This window comes from Terrapene carolina, unplaced genomic scaffold (assembly GCF_002925995.2).
Source record: "Terrapene carolina triunguis isolate 2854851 unplaced genomic scaffold, T_m_triunguis-2.0 Scaffold69, whole genome shotgun sequence".
In the NCBI taxonomy this organism is placed as follows: Eukaryota; Metazoa; Chordata; order Testudines; family Emydidae; genus Terrapene; species Terrapene triunguis.
The window spans coordinates 22,621,457-22,645,591 of record NW_020664420.1 but is presented as its reverse complement, the minus strand read 5'-3'; the positions used below and the strand labels follow the sequence as shown (position 1 = coordinate 22,645,591).

Below are 24,135 nucleotides of genomic sequence, written 5' to 3'. Positions count from 1 at the left end.
AGGAATAAACCCAAGAATCTAGATGGCTGTTCTAACTTTGGCAAAGTCTGCAACTTTGCCAAACCACCAGACTAATTAGTCTAAGAACCTTTTCTCACACTCTTATTTTCTTGTGCTTCACATGGAAACAAAGTGCTTTATTTTCAATTTTCATCACATAAATTGAGCCGCTTGACTTGAAGTTTTTTGTCCTGGCCTTCCAGATGCTACATCTCTCTGCTCCACCCTATTGTTTAGATGGTATTTGTTATGTTGCCTGCCACCCCCTTTTCTCCACTAGCACTATGAACAGAGCACTCTTCCTGAGCTTACACACCAGGCCATTCCTCATTCCATCCTTGAATAAGCACTTAAGTATATGCTTACTTTTATGCATGTGAGTAATCCCATTGAAGTAAACTGTTCGCAAATTTAAAGTTAAACATATGCTTATGTGCTGTGCTGTGCTGTGCTGTATCAGGATATCAAATCGTTTTTCAACATCCACTTCTGCCCTGACATCTATAAGAAATGAGCCAGACATTCATTTATGAAAAATCTAATAACTGAACAAAACAAACAACAGGCAACCATGGTAGTAAGAAGACATAAACCAGTCATCATTTCTCTCACCATGTTTCTAGTAGATTTTATGCGTATCCCCAACCCTGGACATTTTATATTGTAAACTCTTTGGGGGGAGGGGGGGGGAGAATGTGTCTTCACATATATATGTACAATACCTAGCACATTTTGGTTACTGCTGTAATTAATAATAATAATAATTTGGATCAACAAATTAATTCAAAGTGTAAATACCTTCCTGGATCATATAATTTATTTGTTATTTGTATAGGTTTTTGGGGCTGTTTTTTTTTTTTTTTTTTAAGAAAAAGAATAAAAGGCATTTAACCCACCTGTTATTTAGTGGCTTGATATTGATGAGCTAATCTTGAAACTAGATTAACCTGCATGGATTAACATGCCGCTTTACAGCTGCATGGAGTCATGGTTGTCACGACAACCAATAGAAAATGTATCCTGCTAATCCTCTCTCAACAAGTCTGTCTCCATGTATCTTTAACAGGATTTATCACCAGCACTGACATACTTAGGATGATTTTATTTCAGATACCTAGATAGGTATAATCTCTAGCTCCCTTTACACCTTAATAAATAGCAAAGTACTTGCAAATGCATTGCAATTAACAATCAGTGAGAAAAGCAACACTGGAAGGAAAGAGATCTTTGGTTATTATTTGAAATGTATATTTATAATTCACTTCCATGAGATTATTCGTATTTTGAAATAGAGCATTCAGACAGGCTCTTATCATTTTATAAATCTAATCAGGATGTTTTTCTACATTTTCAAATGTATTGATTTCTACTACAACACAGAATACAAAGTGTTCAGTGCTCACTTTATATTATTATTTCAGATTACAAATATTTGCACTAAAAAAAATCAACAAAACAAATAGTATTTTTCAATAAACGTCATACAAGTACTGTAGTGCAATCTCTTTATCATGAAAGTGCAACTTACAAATGTAGAATTTTTTTTTGTTACATAACTCAAAAACAAAACAATGCACTCAAAAACAAAACAATGTAAAACTTTAGAGCCTACAAGTCGAAGCATCAAGGGGCATACAAATGTTTAGCATATCTGGCAAGTAAATACTTTGCAACACCGGCTACAACAGTGTCATGGGAATGCCTGTTCTCACTTTCAGGTGACATTGTCAATAAGAAGCAGGCAGCATTATCTCCCGTAAATGTAAACAAACTCATTTGTCTTAGTGATTGGTTGGACAAAAAGTAGGACTGAGTGGACTTGTAGGCTCTAAAGATTTACATTGTTTTGTTTCTAAGTGCAGCTTTGTAAAAATAATAATAATAATAATTCTACATTTGTAAGCTGCACTTTCACGATACAAGAGATCGCACTACGTTACTTGTATGAGGTGAATTGAAAAATACTATTTCTTTTATCCTTTTTATAGTGCAAATATTTGTAATCAGAAATAATAATATGAAGTGAGCACTGTACACTTTGTATTCTGTGTTGTAATTGAAATCAATATTTGAAAATGTAGAAAAACATCCAAAAATGATTCTGTCAACTCTCTGGAATATTACATCACAGATAGCTTGAAGAGATTTGGGTGCACTTTCTTTTTCTCCATATGAACAGTAAAAGCAAAGTATAAGCCACAATCAAAGAAAGCTGCTTAGATGTCTCTTCAGAATGACAATTGTAAATGAAGCGATGCTCTGAATGCGATTGGCCAATCTCCTAAATTGTTCTGTAACTCAGAAAATGTCAGGGGCAAGGAAGGAGGAAGGGAATTGAAGTGCTGGATAAAGCCTCAAGCAGAGACAGTATAACCATTATAAATGGATAAATGTGGATACAAATGAAAAATGTAGAAATATTTCATTATGATATCATGTACTGTAATACAAAGGAAATGTATATACCAGTCACCTTGCAGAAACAGAAGAGGCAAATCTTGTCAGGGGAACAATCATTTTATCTGGTTTACAGGGGCCAAAGATCAGTAATTCTATCAGAGATAAAGGAATGCTACCCCAAAATACTTAGATTGTAGATGAAAACTGAGCAACCTAGAAATATGTTTATTATAGATTATAGTACTGGATTCTAAAGTTAAGCACAGCATGTGGGAATATATTGTACAGATTTTTTTAAGTAGCCATGGTCAGATTCTTTGCAGCAATTTTTTTTTAAAACTCAGGTTGGCATAGGGCAAAGGGAAAGATATTTTTGTCAGTTTGTTTTAGACAATATTTACTTTTAATCCTGCTCTGCCTAACAAGGAGGATTCATAACACATCCTCAGAGTTGTGAAAGAAAAATCTGAGAACTAGAGTGCCACCTTATTGCATAAATAGTTCCATTTAATCAGCAGGACTACTTGTGGAGTAAGATATTAGTCTTATGTGAGTCATTAGAAATTTGACATAAAATTGTTAGGTACCCTTTAGAAAAAAGGTTTTACTCCAGATCTTTCTTTTTTTCGTGACAGCACCAAACAACTACCAAAACAACAAAGTATTTCCATTGTCCAGAGTCTCCAGATGAACAGACAAAAGGAAGTTGATCCAATGCCTATTGAAGTGAATGGGAATCTTTCCAATCATTTCAAGGAGCTTTGGTTCACCCCCTAAGTTATTTTACACGACTAAGAAAATTAAAATAGAAATGTAGGGGGAAGGATTGCTATTAGATACAAAAAATACCATGTTAGACCATTAAAGATTCACGATTAAGCACTCTAAAGTTACTGCCCCCTTGTACGCATTACAGTATAATCTTTAATTAAATCATATGCTGCATCACAGACAATATACAGTGCCATTTTCCTTCCAACTGTAGATTCTCACAGATATTATCTTGCAATTGTTTTTCATTCTTCTTTCATTAGCTTCATTCTCATAATCCTGCTCTATGTCATTATTGACTTAAACCTTGTATAAGATACTTTCTCTTATTTCTATGGTATTTACATTCATATTTTCATAAACACTAATGTATTGTGGCCAGGATTTTCAAAACTGACTAGCTCTATTGGGTCAATGAAAACTGACAATAATGTGGGTAAAATCCACAATCTGAAACAAGTTAGCAGCAGCCTGCTGGAACAGTCCATCCCATACACCTTGGGAGAGCCCCTCTCTTGCATATTCAAGGAACCTTATGCCTTTGTCAGATGGAGAGACCTTAAGGTATGGCAGAGCAAGGATTCATCCAGTGCCCCTTATATGGCTCACAGAAGCCTTCCCTTGCCACTGTCACAGGAACTCTCCCTATGGTGAGACATAGTGAGGAGACTGTGGGAATGGGAGGCTCTCGCAAGAAAGTGCCTGTCCAGCAGAGTTCCAAGTCCTGTTGACAGGATCCTACTCCAGGGGGAAAGCTGCGAGGGACCATAGCAGCTCACTCCCTTATGGTGCACTTTAGCAAGGCATTGCACAAATAGCTGGAGAAAGGGATAATGTGGAGCTCCTTCCTTGGTTTATGTACAGATTTAATATTCTTTTCAATAGGCAGCTAAATTAGCCATGCAGAACACATAGCCCGCTTCCTCAAATGTTCATTTTACACGATTAGCAAAGGAAAAGCCAACACTCAAGAAACAGCCAATGTGTGCCTGAGCAGGATGTGACCTTAAAAGGGTTTTAACTCAGTCACATGAAAAAACAATTTTTGATCAAAACCAAATTTCCCAGGAACACTCAAAGGCATTTCTCCTCAAGCGGGTCTATTTGCATGTCACATTTCAGGTGCAGGTTCCAAATGTAGTACTGTTCCATTTTAATAGTGAGGAAAGTAGTATTTTCATTCTCATTTTCAAATACAGCTGAACTGTTTTTGCTCAAATATTTTGCACAGAAAATCAATGGGGGGGCAGAGGCGATGCCCTGATATTTCAGCTGAAAAGGTGGAACTTACAGAAAGGTGTAAGATGAAGACAGAGGTTGAGAATGGAAATGATTAAAGAACTCTACTATAATGATTGCAGCCACCCACTGCTACAACATAAACACACTTTTCTTCTTTGATACATTTATAGGCCCAGATCCTCAACTATGTCTGAGAGGGACACAGCTCAGCTCAGGAGGAGGAGATGCAAAAGGTGGCCTTTGCGCTCCTCCAATATTAGGCTGGCTGTGTGCTGGTTCAGACCCTTTGTTATCAATTGGGGGAGTCCATAACTACTCTACGGATCCCATACTGCAGCGGGAGTTGGAGGCGGGTAAGAAAACCTTGATCATGCCCTTGATGTCAGCATCAGGGAAGGAGGACAGGACAGCAGCAACTATGCCAGCTCTATGCCATCAGAGAATTCCCTCTATGCTAGGGAGATATTCCACCCTCCCACCTGGGTTGGCTCTGCCAGCTTTAGGCTGCTTTGTACTGATGGGACAGTGCAAAGCAGCCGCCACACTCCACCAGAGCAAGTGGGCCCTAGACTGCAGATGAATAAACATCTCAAAAATGCTTTGTAGAACTAAAGCAATATCAGGCCAACAGTCTCCTTTAAGTTTTCCATAGGAAAAACATGACTTCACAAATGACCTGAAGAAGAGCTCCGTGTATGCTCGAAAGCTTGTCTCTCTCACCAACAGAAATTGGTCCAATGAAAGAGATTACCTTGTCTCCCTCTGACTCCACAAACGCTAGGAATGCTTGGCTTGGTATACAGGCTGTGGAACATGCTGCAGCCAGGGATACTAGAGGAAACGACATCAGCAAGCCCCGTAAGGGCAGCTAGGGTGACCAGATAACAAGTGTGAAAAATCCAGACACTTTGTTTTTCCGGGGTATAGCTGCCTATATAAGACAAAGCCCCTAATATTGGGATGACTGGGCATCCTAAGGGCAGCAAACTTTTTATTTTATTAATTACATCTCAATATGCTAACACATAACAATGGACTGTTTGAAGTACATCTGGAAGTATTGCAGGGTGCAGCATAAACTCTCCATTCAGTCTCTCCCCACACCCTTCCAAATCCTCTACACCTCCTAGATCCCAACATCTCCCCACGCATCCCCTTAGCTCCCCCACAGCCTTTGCTGCCTCTACCCCAAACATATCCAGCCCCTCCATTTACAGACACGCCCCAGCACCCCTCCTACACACCCATTCTTCTCTAGCCTCCCTCACCTTCCCTGCACTTGGGGGGCTGCTCCACCCATCCTCCCTTCTCATCCCAGGTTAATGGAGCGCTGCCCCCCGGTCCCCTTACCTGCGGAGAGAGGCTGCCAGGCTGCAGGGCTGCCCCAGGCGGGGCTCCGCGCGGGGCACTCATTGCAGCCCCCTGCCGGCCGGGGGCACCAGGCTGCTCGCGCGACGCGGGGAGGGAGGGGACCAGAGCTGCGAGGGGCTGAGGGCTGGCGGGAGGAGCTCTGGGCGGCAGGGGCAGGGCCCTGGGGAGGGCGGGCCGCCGGGGCAGCGGGAGGCTGGGCTAGCTTCTGGAGCGGCAGCCCCCGGGGAAGGCCGAGGGCCGCGCGCGGGACATGGCGAAGCGGAGCCCGGGGAGGCACCGTGCAGCAGCACCGCTGCCAAGGAAGCGGGGAGCCAGCCGCCTTTGCACCCGCTCCGCGGTGGGAAGCGCCCTTCGGCTTTGATTGGCGGCAGCGGGAGGCGGCCCCCGGGCTGGGGGAGGCGGACCTAGCCAAGCCCCGGAGCGGCGAGATGGGTTAGGAGCAAGCCCGCCTGGCGACTGCAGGGCGCTCGCCGCGCGGGGAGCCCCGGCGGGCAGCTGGTGAAACGCGTTGGACTCAAGGAGGACCAAGATCAGGGGCATCTTTTTTTAGGGCAGCGCTACTCGGGGGTGGGGGAAACAGGTGCTTTAAAAAACTACAATGCAATTAGCCAGCGAGCCGCTGTTTTCCTCTACAACCTTGGACAGCTCCGCTCGCTCTCTTTACATTACACAGGCAACGCTTTCTAGGCAAGGGGAAACACGGGAGTCATGGTACTGCATTCATTTAACTCAGTGGGCTTCATCAAGAGTTTCAGAGACTACGACTAAAGATCAGCATTGATTCGGGGAACCCAAAACACCCCAACAGTCTAATAATAAATAACACTTTCCATTAAAAAAAAATAATTCATCCTGGCAACAATCCCTTAACATGGATAAATAGGTATTAGCCCCATTTTATAGATAAGGAAACTCAGGCAAAGAGAATTTTTTTTCAAAATTGTGGCCTCGTTTTCATGGGTACAACTTGAGTTTACAAAATTGGCACTCACACTTGCATTGTATGCAAAATCAGGATTCTTGCACTACTGACTAGGGCTACAAATCACACAGTTACAGGTGCATGTAGTTCACTTTGTGTTTACAATATAATAGAGGGTTTAGACAGCACCCACAAAAGAGTGATTGGTTTATGTTGCAGAAGTCTTGTAAGTCTATCATTCTTTTCTGATTCCTACCCCAAAGGCATATGCCCTAGCATAGCTTTAGGAGTTCTGATAACAGGTATCTGCTGCAGTTTTAAGCCCAGGTTGCTCACTGAGGCTCTATAAATGGTGGGAGCGTATATATTATAGGTGAAGCAGGTAGTGATGCTTTCAGTTAAAGTTGTCCAACACCTTCTCGGACCTTGTTTTCAGTTGCTCGTAAAAGTGTTAAGCTTTGGGGTTAAAAGAAAAGAACAATACACCAGTCTCCTGTCTGTTTAGAATTTCATCCTCAGTGTCTGCCTCACACTGAAATTTTTGGAAAATTTCAGCAAAAACAGGCCAGCTGTTTCTCAGAATGATGTTGGGGAAAAAATAGTTTTGCTGTATTAGAAAAATTCTTATAGTTTGTTGAGAAGGCCTGCTGCCTCCATCCTTTGGAGCGGGGACTTGACATGCGGTTGTGATGTGGGAGAGCAGGGATGTGTGTGCCCTGGTGTCAGGGATGGCTCTTTTGCCGTGCCCAGGAAAATCCTCCCAAATTTGGCCAAGTTATGACCCTGTGAAAATTTCAATTCACACATGCTCAGACTTAATACTCAGAGGATTCAATCTGTGCTCAGTTTACTCCATCCTACGGCTGCAGGGGCCAATTAGGAGTTATCCTGGAATTGCTCCTCCTAAGAGCCAAGCACTGCTATAGCACTGGGCACAAGAATTGAAAGCAGAGAAATTCTTTCTCCTGTGCTCCCAATGCTAATCTGCTGAGCCCAGGCTGCAAGGAAACAGCCTGACTGGAATTCAGAGCTGTGAGGAGCCTTTCCTGGGAGTAGGGTTGTGGGGAAGGCTGGGCCAAAAAGCTAGATAGGGTGTGGGCAGGGCTATCCCTACGGGAGTGCGGGGCCCGGGGCAGAAGCGATGGATTCGTCTCTTCCAGGACCCACTGTGCCGTCCAATCGCACTGGCCCCTGGGGCCACCCAAAGCAAGGGGCCTGGAGCAGTTGCCCCGATTTGCCCTACCCAATGGACAGCTCTGGGTGTGGGAAGGACAGGTTGGAGGGAGAGGGGCAAAAGAGTCTGTAACCACTAGAATACACTACCTTCAGAACTGATCTGGAACCCAGCTTTCCTGAGTCTCAACATTCCTCTGCTGTCAACAAACAATTGTGAAACTCGGCTGAAAAATGTTGCTCTCATTGCCCTCTAGTGACTGGTCCACACAGAGGATAATATCCTACTGCTGCTAGCATTACTCTTATCTCACCAGACCGTGGTCTGTACTGTGGAACTCAAGGTTCCAACCCTGCCACAGAATCATGTTACTATAATGGAATTTCTATTTGCTTTGTTAAAAACCCAGGAAGTTACATAAAACAAAACAAAAAAAAAAACACACCAACCTGAAACCCTACATTAAAAGAACATCAAGGATGCAAAGTCAAGCCCCCAAAAGTTAAAAAATACCAGAATTAAGGTTGCCTGTGTAATCTTCATTCAGACTCCTTGTGCTTCTGCGTTACAATAATCTTTAATTACATACATTCTCCACCCCTTCTTTCTGTTGTATCTATGTTAAGTTTGGTTGAGGGAAGTGGGGGATATCACTGGAGTTTTAACCTGAGGTAGGCACCTCTGAAGATTTTTTTCTTGACATCTCTCTCTTCTCCCATCTTCCCTTTGTCCCTACGTAGTACACAAATTGTCATACTGGGTCACACTGTAGTCCATCTAGTTAACAGTGGTCAGTACAGATATTTTGTAACTTTGCAGGAGGATACAAGAAACCTGACAGAGGGATGTGATGGATTACCTTCCCTCAAGTGAACTTTCTCCTATTCCCCTCAATTATCAGTTTTTGATCTACAGGATGAGGTTATACATCTAGCCTAATATGACTGTGGTCTGTTATTCCAAATTAATGTCAATTTTTTTCTTGAATTCTACTAGGTTCTTTAACTCATCTCTAGTACTAATCCATTCCCCATACTGGTTATGCATTACATAAGTGTATTTCCATTCCTTAATTTGAAAATTAGCTGCCTTTATTTCATGCGTCTTCTTTGTTCTTATATTATGGAAAAATGTAAGTAGGAGTACCCTTTGTTCTGTACATTTATCCACTCAAATTTTCCCCACCCAAACCAGTCCCTTTCTTCTTCCCCCCTGATTCTTGCCTCTATTACTAGAGCACTGCTTCACCACCACTGAATCAGGTATTTCAGGGTGTCCCACTGGAGATCTGCTCCCTACCCTGTGGAGGAGCATGTTGATTAGCAAAGAGCATATGCTGGGGGATAAACAAGAATGAGAGCAATGTGTGTCTAGAGAGCAGGAGTGAGTGAAGGATATAGGTAGGTAGCATCATATGACCTGGGGAAGTGATAGCAGCCCTGGTCATTTTTACACATCCTACAAAATCATGCAAGACCAGCCTTTGATTTCTGTAAATTAGTAAACTATCTGCTGCTGGTGGGTGTTCAGCGGATGCCTGCTACAGGGTAGATACACACTACACTCTCTCATGGAGAATCTACCTCTGGACTTAGTGTTGCTTTCTGTGTATGACAAACCCCTCCCCACAACTCTTACCTATGCAGGCTCTTTCCCCAAAATTCACTGCTAGATACTGTACACCTTTTGAATCTACACTGGACCAACAATTTACCTGAATTCATTTTAGTTTCATTTCAAACTTCTCCACTACAGTCATTAATTAAAAACATACAATTCATGTTAGCAGTACTAGGAGACTCCTTACATTGCACATGCTGATCATATATAACACTTTGCCATTTTTACATGGTCATGGGCACTAGCACAAATATCTACCAAACAAATCAACATTTAGGCTGCCATTATAAATATTCATTTTTGTCTCTTTACTGTGTATTTTTTTTTCTGGTGGTTACTAGAAAACAATTTTAAAAGCTCCTGCACCAATGTATTTTAACAAATCCTGACAAAAAGATTACTTCTGAAGATTGTTTTAACTGCTTACCTATTTAATGTTTCTAAGATTTAATATTCCTAATATTTACATTAGAAAAATCAATGACTTACTTTCAGTTAAAAATTAATGGAAGCCGATTGCAGTGATTTGACAGAAACCCTAAATTGGAGATTAACACTTGTTTGACTCCTTTTTCTACTCTTTTGTGAAGAGCAATAAGCCAAGTCCTGCCCTCAGTTATATCTACACAACCCCACTGATTATCTCCTGTTTGTTAAAAAAGAGAGACAATTATAATGTTAGGGGTATAAAGCAGCATAAATAGAAAGAGCGCACCCACTATATGTTGTCTCAAGTTATGTTTCAGAACCTTAAATATATCCCTGTTTACTGTGGACTATTCACTCAAGGGAAATGGTGGCAGATAGCAAGCATTAGACTGAGACTAGATAAAGCACTTGAGAGCATACTAGAGGGAATAATTCTGCACTTTCAGGAAAATGAACAAGATAGGTCTGGGGTCTGCAGGATTGCTAGAATTCTGTGAGAAATCATCTGTATAAGTTTTCATTTTCAGATATGAGAAAAAGTGGACTGATTTTCAGAAGTGCCAAATCTCACTAAAGTCATTGGTAGCTGAAAGTACCCACCATCTTTGAAAAGTCAAGCCAACATCCTTTAATGAAGTTCCATATGTAGTAATGGGTTATTCTGTCAAAGTGGATCTGCACTAACTCCATTGTCATTACCAAGATCACAATCTAGCCCACAGTTATTTATTACACTGCAAAGAGAGGGAATGTTTTACATAGGAGCTAAACTGAATTGCATTGTTACCTGCTGTGTATATTGTACTGTACAAGTACTCAAACTAAAACACTTGTTTCCTAATCTATAGTGACTGAAGCAAGTAATGTCACAGTTTTTTCATGGTTGGTATTGTTTTATTGTTCAATAATACTGATTAAAATATTTACACTCCTACTTTTAAATCCACAGTTTAGCACTCATACCTATGGCTTTAATTCTTTTTTAGCACAAGATCTTTATGTCAAGTGTCAGAGAAAATTTCATTTCAAAACAGGAACCTGATATATCACACACATTTTCTCTGTTTTTAAATGCATTCAATTTTAATTTGAAGTGGTAAGATGGTACAATCTTTCAGCCGCTTCATTTACCATGGATTCAGCTGATTTTTTTCCTATTGTAAGTGGCCCTTTCAACAATCGTCACAATGTGTAATTTGTTCTGTTCTACCCCCATCTAAATTTAAAGCAAGAGTTGGTAGCTGACAATTATAAGCAAAAATATAAAGCACTATAGCATTATCTACATTGCCTTTTACTGCACTAGCTTCTTAAACATTCTAGGAGCTTTGTGGAAGTTTAGTCAATTCTGAAAAGGCACAAGACTTTTTGCACTCCAAGAACTTTAGTGACAACACTTGTTACCATCAGTCTGGCATTTTCAAACTGGGCTGAAAGAAGGCTGTTCATATTAGGAAAAGGTATATTGAGAATTGCTGCTATTATAAGGAACTGCTGCTGGATGACAAACATCTGTGTGTTTTCTAAGTGGGTCCAACTGTCTTTAAATATCCATGCATACATTAGAATCCCCATATTCTAGCATTTTGCCATCTCTCTCACTCACTCACACACCCCCACCCATCCCTCTTCCTCTGCAAGTATATATCAAGGGCTTGTAAATGGGAGGGGGGGGGGAAGTCTCTCAGTGACAACAATTGCACACACATGGGGCAAATGACAGTCTATTCAACCAACTATTACACTTCTCATAAAGCTGCCGATCTCTGGGATAGTTTTTGCTCCATGGCATTACATGAAAGGGGAAAAGTTCTTTTTAAAGTACAATAGGATGATTTTAATTGTATATGAAATATCCTAAATTTGGTCCACCTTCTGGTTTCCTAAGGACAGTGATGCTGGAGAGCCGACCACAGTTGGTACAAAAATCAATGTAGAAATTAACAAAAATAATTTGGTATTTCATCCCTAAACTTGCACAGTACAGTCATTTGTCCTAATCATCCACTTGCTCATCTTGTGTGTCCACAATTTGTTGAGGTTTTAAATCTTCAGCTTGTCCATGATCTTCTTTAACTGTCTCCACATCACCTATTTCACCAGTTTCGCTCTCTTCTAACTCTCCCTGATTAATGTTTTCAGACTCCACTTGTTCTAGATCTGTTTCATCTATAAGTTCTGCCTGTACCTCTTCCATTTGTATCTGATTTACATGTTCAACATGTAGCTCCTCCATCTGTACATCAGCACCTTGTTCAGTCTGAATGTGTTCCACTTCTACGTAACTAATCTGTACCTGTTCTTGCAGATCGTCCATCTGTGTGCCTTTCACGTGATTATCTTGAATCAGATCCGGATGCACCTGTTCCACAGTTACTTGTGCTGGATCCACTTGTACCTGAATTACCGGTAGTACATGGACTTGCTCCACTTGTTCTATAATAGTCATTGATGTCACTGGTTCCGTTTCCACGGCTTCCACTGGAAGAACCTCCTCTGTCACTATTCGTTCTGAAATGTTATGAATGTCTTTGAGATGCCTTCTCAGTTCGCTGCCTTGCATAAACCACAAATCACATAAGGTACAATGGTTGGGTTTGTCACCTGTGTGTATTACCAAGTGATCTTTAAATTGATCCCAGCTGTTAAATACACTATTACATACCTGAAACAACAAGATGTAATATGTTAAATAATGCTAATAAAAATCTGATAAAGCAAAGTACACTGTATATTCTGGATTAAGTTTACAGATTGTTACCATGTAGTTTCTTGCTATTATGATTGAACAAGTTACATGGACATCAGCCAAAAAAATCCAAGTTGTTAAAAACAAAAAACTGGCAGAACTCGGGGTTAGGTCTAGTACCTGAATTTTTTTTAAGTGATTATATTTCAAGTTGACAGTGACTCTCTAATTCTGGCCTTGTGCATATACATAAAGATGCAGACAACCTTGGCATTTATGGATTGGTACTGTGTTTTTAATGTTCCTCCGTTTAACAAAAATGTACAATTCTTATATTGAATCCCACCTCCCCCTTCAAAGATCTTATGTTAGAGCTCTGGCTATCTGTTTTATAATACTGCATGAAGAAATGATATGTACAAATGTTATGTGCGAAAGTTACCAAACAGAAAGAGCATGTTGCACTTTTTCTAAACTGATATTACAGGCAGGGCTGGCAGCATTATTAAGTTTGTCCAACACTTTGCATCATAAGAGCCTGTTTTCAGTTGCTCATAACTTTGCCAAACTTTAACCATTTTCCATGCCTGGTAGCTGTCACTGGTTGACTTTTTTGGAAAATTTCAGCCAAAGTGGTTCAGCTGTTTCCAAGAATGCAGCTAGGGAAAAGTACGTTGTTTTGCCCAGGTTTAAAAATTCTAATTTGTGAAGTTCTATCACCCCCACACTTTGGAGCAGGGACCTGAAATTTGGCAGGGGGTGGCCTGTGTGTCAAGGATGTGCCTTTTGTTATCCTCATGAAAATCTGCCCAAATTTGGCTAAGTTGTAAGACTGTGAAAAAAAGTCACAGTTCACCAATGGTCAGTAAAGGCTTCATTTTAATGGCTAAAATCAAAGAAGCTTCTATCCTCACTGAGCACACGCAAGCCTCTCACAGCTGCTAAAACTGACCAGACTGCACATGTACCGTCGCCAGGGCATCTGAGCATGCTCTATCCTCTCAACTGGGACTGGCTGGGCAAGGAAACTAGGAGGAGAAATCCAAGAGGCAGAGACTGGGACTAGGTAGGGAAAGAGAATGAGACAGGAGCCAGAGGTGAGGAAGAGATGGAAAAGATGTCACGTTTGGGGAGGGGAACAGGCAGAAGAATCTGTGCGTATCAGAACATACTCCCCTCCAGAGCCTGGAAAGGAATTCAAGATTCTTGAGTCTCACCATTCCTCCGTTATCAGCAAATATCTGTGAAACACACTGGCAAAGTGTCCCATCCCTATCTCGTGCTGGTCTATATAAGAGGATGACAACCTACTACTTCTGGTATCAGTTATTCCATTTGTTCAAGAGGCAGAGGTCTGTGCAGTAGATCTAAAGGTTTCAACTCTACTGATGAATCATTGGAGTGTCAACTGATGCTATATAGTGGATTTTTTGTTTTTTCAGTTAGTTTACAAAACAGGAAAATATACACAAAAACTACGCTAAAAGAACATTGTAAAGTGTTGACCAATATATGCTGGCTAGCATACACATGTACGTCATCTTATGAATGTGTATTATATCTGCACTTATATAATTAACATTCATTAAGCACAAACAACATTAAGCACAGATTTTATAACAATTATATAGCCTAAATTATCCTATAACACTGCATTAGCTGAAGTAAGCTTTGGCTTCAGTAGATAGGCAAGTTGTCAGGAGGAGGACATACGATTATTTTACCAGAGCAACAAGCAGGCAGTTATTCTCACAGGCCACTACTGGAATGCCCCAGTGGAAGAGGACAAGACATGTGATTGTTCCAAACCTAGGAGGTGACATGCCCGTTGATACTTGGAATACCTATGTTCAGAACAAAGAACTAAGGGGTAGACCACATTATCAGAAAAAACATGGTTGAAAGCTGATTGGTTAAATCTCATTTCAGATGATGTACACCAGTGGTGGGCAACCTGTGGCCCATCAGGTTAAGCTGATTGCAGACCACGAGACATTTTGCTGACATTGACTGTCCACAGGCACGGCCCCCCGCAGCTCCCAGTGGCCACGGCTCGCCGGTCCCGGCCAATGGGAGCTGCGGGATGCGGCGGCCAGCACTTCCCTGCGGCCCACCACTTCCCGCAGCTCCCATTGGCCGGGAACGGTGAACCGTGGCCACTGGAAGCTGCAGGGGTTGTGCCTGTGGACGGTGAACGTCAGCAAAATGTCTCATGACCCGCAAGCAGCTTACCCTGATGGGCCACATGCGGCCTGCAGGTTGCTCACCACTGATGTACACAGTACCTTTTACTTGTAACCATGTAGGGTATAAAAAGATAGCTTTAGGGGTGTAACTCTGGAGCACACCTTCTATGTAAGATGAATATAACAATGCTGCACAAGATAGCTTCCTGGAGACTGGCATCATACTGAAACTTTTCCCTGTACTAGCCTCTTTTTGGCTATTAGCAATAAACCTGACTGATATTGGTTATCTGGTCTCTTGAATATATTTCATAACAAACTAAAGAGTGGTCAAGCAATTGACTATACAATTTATCAAAAAAGTCAAGTACTCAAAAGTTAGGAAACGCCAGAATTAAGGTCACACAAGCAACCTTAATTCAGCTCCTTTGTTCAAATGTATTATGACACGGTCTTTAATTACATCCCATACTATTTTTACAACAGGACCCCAACCTCATTTAGTGCAAAGGAGGGACTTGGTTTGGGGATGAATCAGGGTTGTATAGTGTAGGAGAATGTTGTGTGTAGGACCTCTTTAGCTTATTTGTTACAGAAGTTGGAAGGTGTATACTGAATGAGGCAGGGGTTGCAGTAAAAGAAAAGATGGTCTTATGGGTAAGGCAGTTTAATATTGCCTTTGTGAACTGGATCCTATCCCGGACTACACCAGCATTTTAAACCAGACTATTCACAAGTGCTCGCTGTGTTCCTCATTTTCTGGGTGCCCAGCTCGATATCCTGGAGATTGATTGCAGAAGTGCTGAGCACACAGAGCTGCAACTGAAGTCAGTGGGAGCTGTGCTTTGAACATGTAAAGTGCTGTATAACACTAAATACTCTGAAAAGCGAGATCCTGCTAGTCTCATATTGAGTACCCAAAATTAACAGATATGATATTTTTGGCCTTAATTTCTTTGCCTCAGCTCCCCATCTGTAAAACAGGGATAATACAATCCCCTCACCTCACAGGGGTGTTGTAAGATAGATTCATGTTTGGGAAGCACTGAGATACTTTAGTGAACACCACAGAAACCCCATGAAGAAATGTATTAATTCCATATTCAGAGCAGGGTTTGTTTGAATAGTGTGCAGTAAATAAGGCCTAGTATCACACACTGATAACGAGAAGACTAAATATTGAATTGTTGCTCACTTCGTGAGCAGCTATCATTTTATGCACTGAACGAGGCAGAGGTCCTGTGGAAACATTATGTGATCATGTAATTCAAGACCATCATAATGCATATGCATATGGGGCCAATTAAGATAGCATAGGCAACCTTAATGCTGGCATTTCCTAATTTTTGAGTGCTTTATCATGTTTTTTTCATATGTAATACAGATGGGTAGCTAAGACCCTTGAGCATATCTAACAACATTTTTACCTATGCTACATACATAGCATATGCGGTTATTGTAAGTTTATGTGACATAGGTAAGACTTAGTAAACAATGAATCAGTAAACTGTGCGTTTAAAGAGGACAGCAGCAAAACAGGAAGGACAGCAACAAAAGTTCAGTAATATCTCATGAGTTTAACAGGACTCTACGAGTACTTAGTGAGGCATGTGCTTAAGTGGAGAGGGCCTGGTTCTCTCTGCCTCTTCTTCAGTAAAAGGATAAAGTTTAGCCCTACTTCTCAGGAGAGTTGTGATGATTAATAAATGTTTATGAAGCTCCTTATTAGTACTTTTGTTTTAAAATGACACTATTATGGATCTAGACATTTCTTGTCTGAATATCATGACAGAACTCTGAACATGACACCTGTATCCATTTTACTTGCAGTACTTCTTTGAGATCCACTACCCCTCTCTCATTTCCTTCCCCACCTTCTGAGCTCAGTCAACTCACGAATCAGGTGACCATTTTCAGACTGGGGGGGGAGAGAACTCAATATCAATGCAAAAATATTAATAAATGTATTATAAAACTTATTTTTATTAGGTTGTTACAAAGTTGGTTTGCACATTTACTGAACATTAAGCTATAGCTACTAGAATGTTACAGCCAGGATGATTGGAAATACAACAAATGCATACATTTAGGTAGGCATATTACCAAATGTTAAACCTAATAAAAGAATTCCAGAAGGTTTCTGCTTTTCTCTCTCTCTCTCTCTCTCTCTCAAGGACAAGCAAACATCAAGCAGACAAACCTCAAAAACACTTTTAGGAAGAAACCTAATTGTAAAAAGGAATGTAAGGTGTGTTATAAGAGCCATAAATCTAGGTTGTAAAATGAGCCTATATCAGCAATCCTCACCTCTCTTTTCAAAGAAAAACCTGAGTTTAAACTCACACAAAGTATTCAAGAAACAGCCTTAATGAAACTGATTTCTTTTGTAAACACACTAAAGTCTCCACTCTTTAAACGTGGAGAACATGTATAGTAGGAAGTGTTTTATAGAAAATACTGAATACTTCCAACTCATCATTCCACTTAAAAGATAAAAGCCTTTGTTATTTCCTACGATGGCATAAGCATCTTTTTTTATTTAAACGAAAGTTTTCATACAATAACTGCCTGATATCATTGTCATATGAATAGTACTCCTGGGGGAAATTTGTGCCACTGCGCGTGCGCACATTTAATGAGCCCTGCAGATTTCTAATTTTTTGCACAGAAAAAAAGCGTATGCCAAAACGTTGCTGCAGTTCTGCCTTTTGCCCACCAGAGGGTGCCGTGGGGATAGAACAAAGTTGCAGCTCCCCGCCAGCGAGGGAAGAGAGAGGGCTGCCTTCGCAGCGCTTGTCAGGCCAGGTCAGGAGACAGGGACTGTGGGGGGGGGAGGTTCAGACAGGGGCTCATAAGGGCTAGTGGGAGAGGACAGACACGGGCAGGGGCTGGATGGGAGCGGAGGCACAGGGCCATGGAGGGAGGGAAATGCAGAGACAGATGGGGACAGGTGGTGGTGGGACAGAGCTACATAGGGACAGTGGAGTGGCTGGAGGAGGGCCCAGAGATGCATGGTGATGGGGGAGGAGTGCAGAGCTACATAGGGACAGGGGAGTGGCTGGGTGAGGGCACAGAGACACATGGGGACAGGGGCAGATGTGCCTGACTGAATGGGAGAGGTTAGAGGTCAGCCAGGGTCTGCATAGGGGAAGCTCCCTAACAATCTCTCCCCACCTCCCCCAAAAAACCTGTTCCATACTTTTCCCACCCATACCCAACAGCCCTGCAAGTTCACACCCAGGCTCCTTCCCAGCAATTTACTTCCCTACGTTACCCCTGACTCCCCCAAGCCTTTGCACTGCTTCTGAAGGGTGTAGGAACTATGGCTCTGTATTGTAGTTTAAATAAATTATTACTCAGAGTTCTGTATTAATATGGCTAGTAAGGAATCAATTTGTCAAAAAACATTTCCTGAATCTTTTTTGTTGTCTGTATTGTTGCAGACATACTTGCTGACAGATATTTTGAAATAAATGACCAAAAATAATTGAAACTGGCGTGATTATATTGTGTTATTTTGACAAATAAAATATGCAGAATTTTGCAGAATTTTAAAATATTGTGGAAAGAATTTTTAATTTTTTGGCTCAGAATTCCACCAGGAGTAGAATAGTAAGATGTTTTATATAGAAATAGAGCAAGGTTATTTGATGCTAAATTAATTGCTAATGTAAGAAATCATTTAAGTATAGAATTTTTATATTATTAGGGAATTAATTTATGGCAGTGCACAAGCAAGCCCTCATCTAACGCAGGAAAAAAAAATACTCATTCCAAAAATTATCATATAGGATCAACACTCAAGTTCTAGATATTATAAAAGTTATTTAATTTTAAAAGTCTATTTTGAGAACTAAAACCTTGTATACAAAGAACAGAAGTATTTGGACATTTTGAAAATAGAATTTCATTTCCGGGCTAATTCTTAAAAAAATTGAAATTTTTTTTGCGAAAATGGACTGAATGAAAAGAAAGACAAAACTAAATTTTAAAAAAGTTACCTGACTTTTTCCGCCACAAGAAGAACAAAGGCAATTAAAGAAACATTGCATATTCAGGAGCTGAATGTGTCACCTAAGCCATTAATGAATGCATCAAGCCAATCAAAGGGTGACAGCAACCAACCTTGAATCTAAAGAAGCCCAAAAGAGGAGTTTTCTACTATAATTTTGTAGAAATAGGAAGAAGAGCACTCCAAAGTGCTCCAAACACTCAGAAGTGAGCAGCCCCCCCAGTTACCCTACTCAAGCACAGAACCGTACTCCACAAGCAAGCTGCCACCCACAGATAAGAAAAACAGAGAAGATTCAAGACATACTTCTGGGGGAATTCTGCGCCACTGCGCATGTGCAGAATTTACGTCCCCAGCTGATTTCTTTGCTTCCCCACAGAAAAATGACTCTCTGTTGGGGAAGCAAAGGGAAGCCACAAGAGCAGTCATGCGACCCTCCCCAGCAGCATGTTCCGGGTGTCCAGGGCAGATGTCAGAGAGATAAATCACTGTGGGGTTGGGGCCAGGACTGGGGAAGACCCAGCTGCTGGCTCCTACCCTGCGCCAGGCTCAGCTACTATTCCCAGCAGGGCTGGAGAGGACAGGACTTCCTCTTCCCCTGCACAGCATCTGGGGCCGGGTCAGACCCACCCCTAGATTTCTCCCCCAGCAGCAGGAAGTTCTGCAAACTCCCCCGTCCACTTCCTGTGCCCATAGCTCCTCAGCTGCAGGATCCCCGTACAGGGAGCTGCTCTCCCTTCCACCCAGACCCCCTCATACCCAGACCCTCCTGCTGAGCCTCAATCCCCCGCACTTAGAAGCCCCGTGATGAACCCCACTCTCCTGCACCTGGACCCGGATCCCCACCCCACCAAGTCCCAACCAGCTGCACCTGGATCCCCACCCCATTGAGCCCCACTTCCCCTGGATCTGGACCCACCCCCCCTGAGCCCACCACACCCAGACTCCCTGCCGAGCTTCATCCCCCTCACAGCCAGACCCCCCCTCGCTGAGCCCAAACCAGCTTCACCAGGACTCCCCTGCAGAGTCCCATTACCATTGCATCCAGAACCCCTCAACAAGCCCCTGTGCATTCAGATTCTCCCCACATCACGGAGCTGTCTGCACCCAGATTGCTACACACACAACCCTCTCAACCCACACCTGGATCTCTCCACACTAAGCCCCTCCACATTTGGATCCTGCCTTGCTGAATCTGCCTGCCCACACCTGGTGCACCTGGCACAGAAGGGCAGGGCCCTGGGGTGTTTCTGGGGTAGGCCTGGTCCTTGCACTGTGTCAGGGTTGGGTGCAGCCTCACCACTGAGTAGGTGTCCCAGGGGGATGATGCAGGATGATCTCCCATCTCTGTGCAGCCAGTGGCCTGTGCTCCCCAATGCCATGCTGGAGCCTCCACATTTATTTGACAAATAAAATTTGCAGAATTTTAAAATATTGTGAGCAGAATTTTTAATCATTGGTGCAGAATGCCCCCAGGAGTAAAGATGAAACTAACCCAAGGAAAAGCTCCCCAAGAATTCAACGTGGATTGGTGAGAGGAAGTTAACTAAGACACTGTCAAAGGATTTAATTTAAAATTCTTGTGATGATTTTGTTGGAATACTGAAATGCTGTTGTAATTTAAAATACTAGCAGTTTCTCACATTAATCAAGTTTATACCATGTATTCCTGAATAGGAGACGAAACAGTGGGATTCAATTGGATTTAGGATCATTAATATTCATAATTGGCTTGTTTTCAAACAACTCCTTAAATGGCTTATTCTAAGTAACTGATTTAAATACTGTTTTTTATTTCCTAGGATGTACCGTATATATGTACTCGTTCATAAGCCAAATTTTTTTAGTAAAAAAAGGGAACCACTAGAGAAGGGGGTCGGCTTATGAATGGGTATAGAGAGGGAGAGGTGGGACACAGCCCCTCCCCCCAACAGAGGGAGCAAGGAGAGGCAGCACAGCCAGAAGGGAAGAGGCGGAGCCAGAGTCTCTCCGCTTCTGGTCACGCTGCTCTCCCCCCAGCCTCCGAAGCAGCTGCAGCTCTGGGGCTGGCAGGCTGCAGCGGTGCTGCTCGGCCCCGCCCCCAGAGCAGGCTGCGGCCATACCGCCGGAGCACGCTGCGGCCGTGCCACCCGGCCCAGCCCGCTGGAACATGCTGCGACCGCGCCACCCGGTCTGGCCCGCCAGAGCAGGCTGCGGCCGCACTACCCAGTTTGCCAGAGCAGCTCCAGCCAGGTCAGAGACATCCTCCCCTGGCCCTCCCCAGATAAGGTGGGAAGGGATGGGATGGGGAGAGTGTGGGGGTCCTGGGCTAGGGGTGGGGTCATGTGGGGGGTGGTCACAGGGATTACTCCCCTGACTCCCACTTCCCCCCCCCCCCAAAATTTCCCCACCAGTTGCTGTCCTGGCCCGTCAGGGTAAGCAGCTGGCGCGCCGGGACGCTCGAGGTAAACAAACCATCTCGGCCCACCAGTGGCTTATCCTGATGGCCCAGGAGCCAAAGTTTGCTGACCCCTGAATTATAGGGTCGTCTTATGAACGGGTTATAAAAATTTTCCATTTTTACTTATCTATCTTGGGGGGGTCGGCTTATAAACGAACCGGCTTATGATCGAGTATATACTTTTCCAACTATGAACGGGCTGATTATTTATTAATAAAAAAAATCTGCCAGCCCTGAAATAAAATTATTTTGCCTATCTAAGGATATGCTAGCGAATGGATTTAAAACAGTTCTGGGAAACAACATACTTGGGTCTTATCTTACCAAGAGACAAAGCACCCCCCCCAGAAGTGGTTCACTCTCAAGGACATAATCTCTGTTAAAAGGTCTCTAGAGAGAGACATACTGTAGACATTGTAATGGAAATAACCAGTTTATCAGTTGTGTTCGGTCATGTGAGTTATTTAAAGTTTTCTTTTCCTTTCTTTAATAATAAAAGAGCCATGGTTAATAACTGTGATGGCTTGTCTTGGTCTTAATAATGGTATCCACTAAGGTATGTAAAAACTCCTGTGACTAAACAGTGGGAGCCACACCCTCGTGTTGGCAGTCAGAGAAACAATTCCTACCATTTCTTACTTCTCTAAACTAAACAATTGTAGTAATTTTAAAAATAAAATTACTTGGCATCCAACAGTTTAAATTTCCCCTCCCGCCCACCAAGACTCTCTCCTCCTGTTGCTTCCATTACATACCTGACATTCATACAGCTTCTTTCTTCCCTTTTTAGCTCCAGCACCGGATTGACAGGCTGTCAAATGACATTTGAGTGTGCTATTTCTAGCAAAACGTTCATGGCAATTTGGACATTCAAATGGTTTTTCACCTGTTAAGACAGATAAGAATTTATAGAGGTATAGGAAAACAAATCAATTCTACTGGAGTTGGTTTTTTGTTCTTGTTTTGTGTATATAGATTTTAGTAACTTGGTAAATATAATTTAAAGATTTGGATATAATCTTTTAAAGGTATAAGTCCTTCGATCACTGGGATTGTTCTAATAGAAACAGCCACTTCACTGAATGCATTTTATACAGAAACCAAAAGGGCAAAGAAAACAATGGTTGAGTCGATTAATTTTTCCACAGCTGGGAGTTGTGATGAATTTGACAGAACTGCTGATTACATTTTAAATGGAATCTTTAGTTTCATGAAAAGCTAATTTTTGATAAGAGCTTGGTTACATTCAACTATTATCTTGATTTGCTGAGATGAAATACAAGCACTGACTGGAACTAATAACCATACAGAACTCTGCATTACTCATTCATGTCCAGTTTAACATATAGAAATATTCATCATGTACCAAGAACTGGGAAGACTATTTTTTGTTTTAGAGTTACATGAAGTCAGTATGGATCCTCCTAACAAATTGGTTGAAACCTTCCAGGAAAGAGATCTAGGTGCTGTCATGGGCAGTTCATTGAGTGGCATCTCTCAACATGCAGCGATAATCAGAAAATAAGACCATAAGATACACTAAGCAGGCAGCAGAGACCATTTGGGGGGAGGGGGAGGAAACAACAAGAGCAACAAATTCCACAATGGGTCATCCTAACCTTCAATGCTACATACAGTTTGGTCAGCTCAATTTCAACCAGATACAGCAGAAAAAATCCAGTGAGAAGCAGTGAATAAAAACATGATTAGAGACTTGCACAGCATGAAAAGGATAAAAAAAATTAGAGAAGCTAGGATTGAGGTACATAAAGAACATCAGTCTCAATGAAGGTAAAAAATCAGGAGCTCCTATTTGACTCTCTCGTCATACAGAAGTGAAATTATATGCATGCAATGAAGTTAAAAAGTGGAAAATTTTAAAATTAAAATAAGAAGGTATTTTCTGAAACTCAATAGATAATCCACCCATGAAACTTGCTGACAAAAGTCTAGTTTTCAACAGTTCACGGTCAAACTGGAAGGATGTATCTAGTGGGGTCCTGCAGGAGTCTATCCTGGGGGTAGGACTATTCAATATTTTCATTCATGAGTTGGATAATGGTGTGGAGAGTATGTTTATAAAATCTGCAGATGACACCAAGATGAGAGGGGTTGCTAGCACTTTGGAGAATGGGATTAGAATTCAAAACGACCCTGACAAATAGAGAATTGGTATGAAATCAACAAAATGAAATTCAATAAAGAGGAGTGAAAATTACTGCACTTAGAAGGAAAAAATCAAATGCACAAATACAAATTGGGGAATAATTAATTAGCAGCAGTACTGCTAAAAAGGACCTGGGATTTGCATGGTGGCATGCAAATTGAATATGAGCCAACAATGTGATGCAGCTGGAAGAAGACTAATATCATTCTGGGGTGTATTAATAGGAGAGTCGTACCTAAGACACGGGAAGTAATTGTTCCACTCTACTCAGCACTGGTAAGGCCTCAGCTGGAGTAGTGTGTCCAGTTCTGGGCACCACCCTTTAGGAAAGATGTGGACAAACTGGAGAGAACCCAGAGGAGGGCAACAAAAATGATAAAAGGTTTAGAAAACCTGACCTGTGAGGAAAGGCTAAAATAACTAAACATGTTTAGACTTGAGAAAAGAAGACTGAGAACCTGATAACAGTCTTCAAATAAGTTGATAGCTGTTATATAGAGCAGTGTTTTTCAACATTTTTGATACCAAGCACTGGCTTGCTGCCTTCCTAAACTGTGTCAGGGAAATCTCAGGGACCAGTGCCGGTCCACGGACTGGTCATTGACAAACACTGATATAGAGGACAGTGATCAATTGTTCTTGTCCTATCTTTAGTGGACCTGGAGGAGAAGTCATTCTTCCGCTCTACTCTGCTCTGGTTAGGCCTCAGCTG

At 42.0% G+C, this 24,135-nt stretch overlaps 1 protein-coding gene across 4 annotated transcripts in view; it reads right to left on the bottom strand.

Moving 5' to 3' along the window:
• Positions 1-10,826: 10,826 nt before the first annotated feature.
• ZNF131 (zinc finger protein 131) overlaps positions 10,827-24,135 on the bottom strand; it is a 33,749-nt gene continuing 20,440 nt past the window's right edge. For all 4 annotated transcript variants that reach the window (XM_026649072.1, XM_026649075.1, XM_026649074.2 and 1 more), the window contains 2 exons: positions 22,012-22,142; positions 10,827-12,594 (listed from right to left, as the gene is read on the bottom strand). In XM_026649072.1, the coding sequence (XP_026504857.1) occupies positions 11,926-12,594; positions 22,012-22,142 (800 nt within the window). In that variant the 3' untranslated portion in view covers positions 10,827-11,925. The remainder of the gene's footprint in view (positions 12,595-22,011; positions 22,143-24,135) is intronic.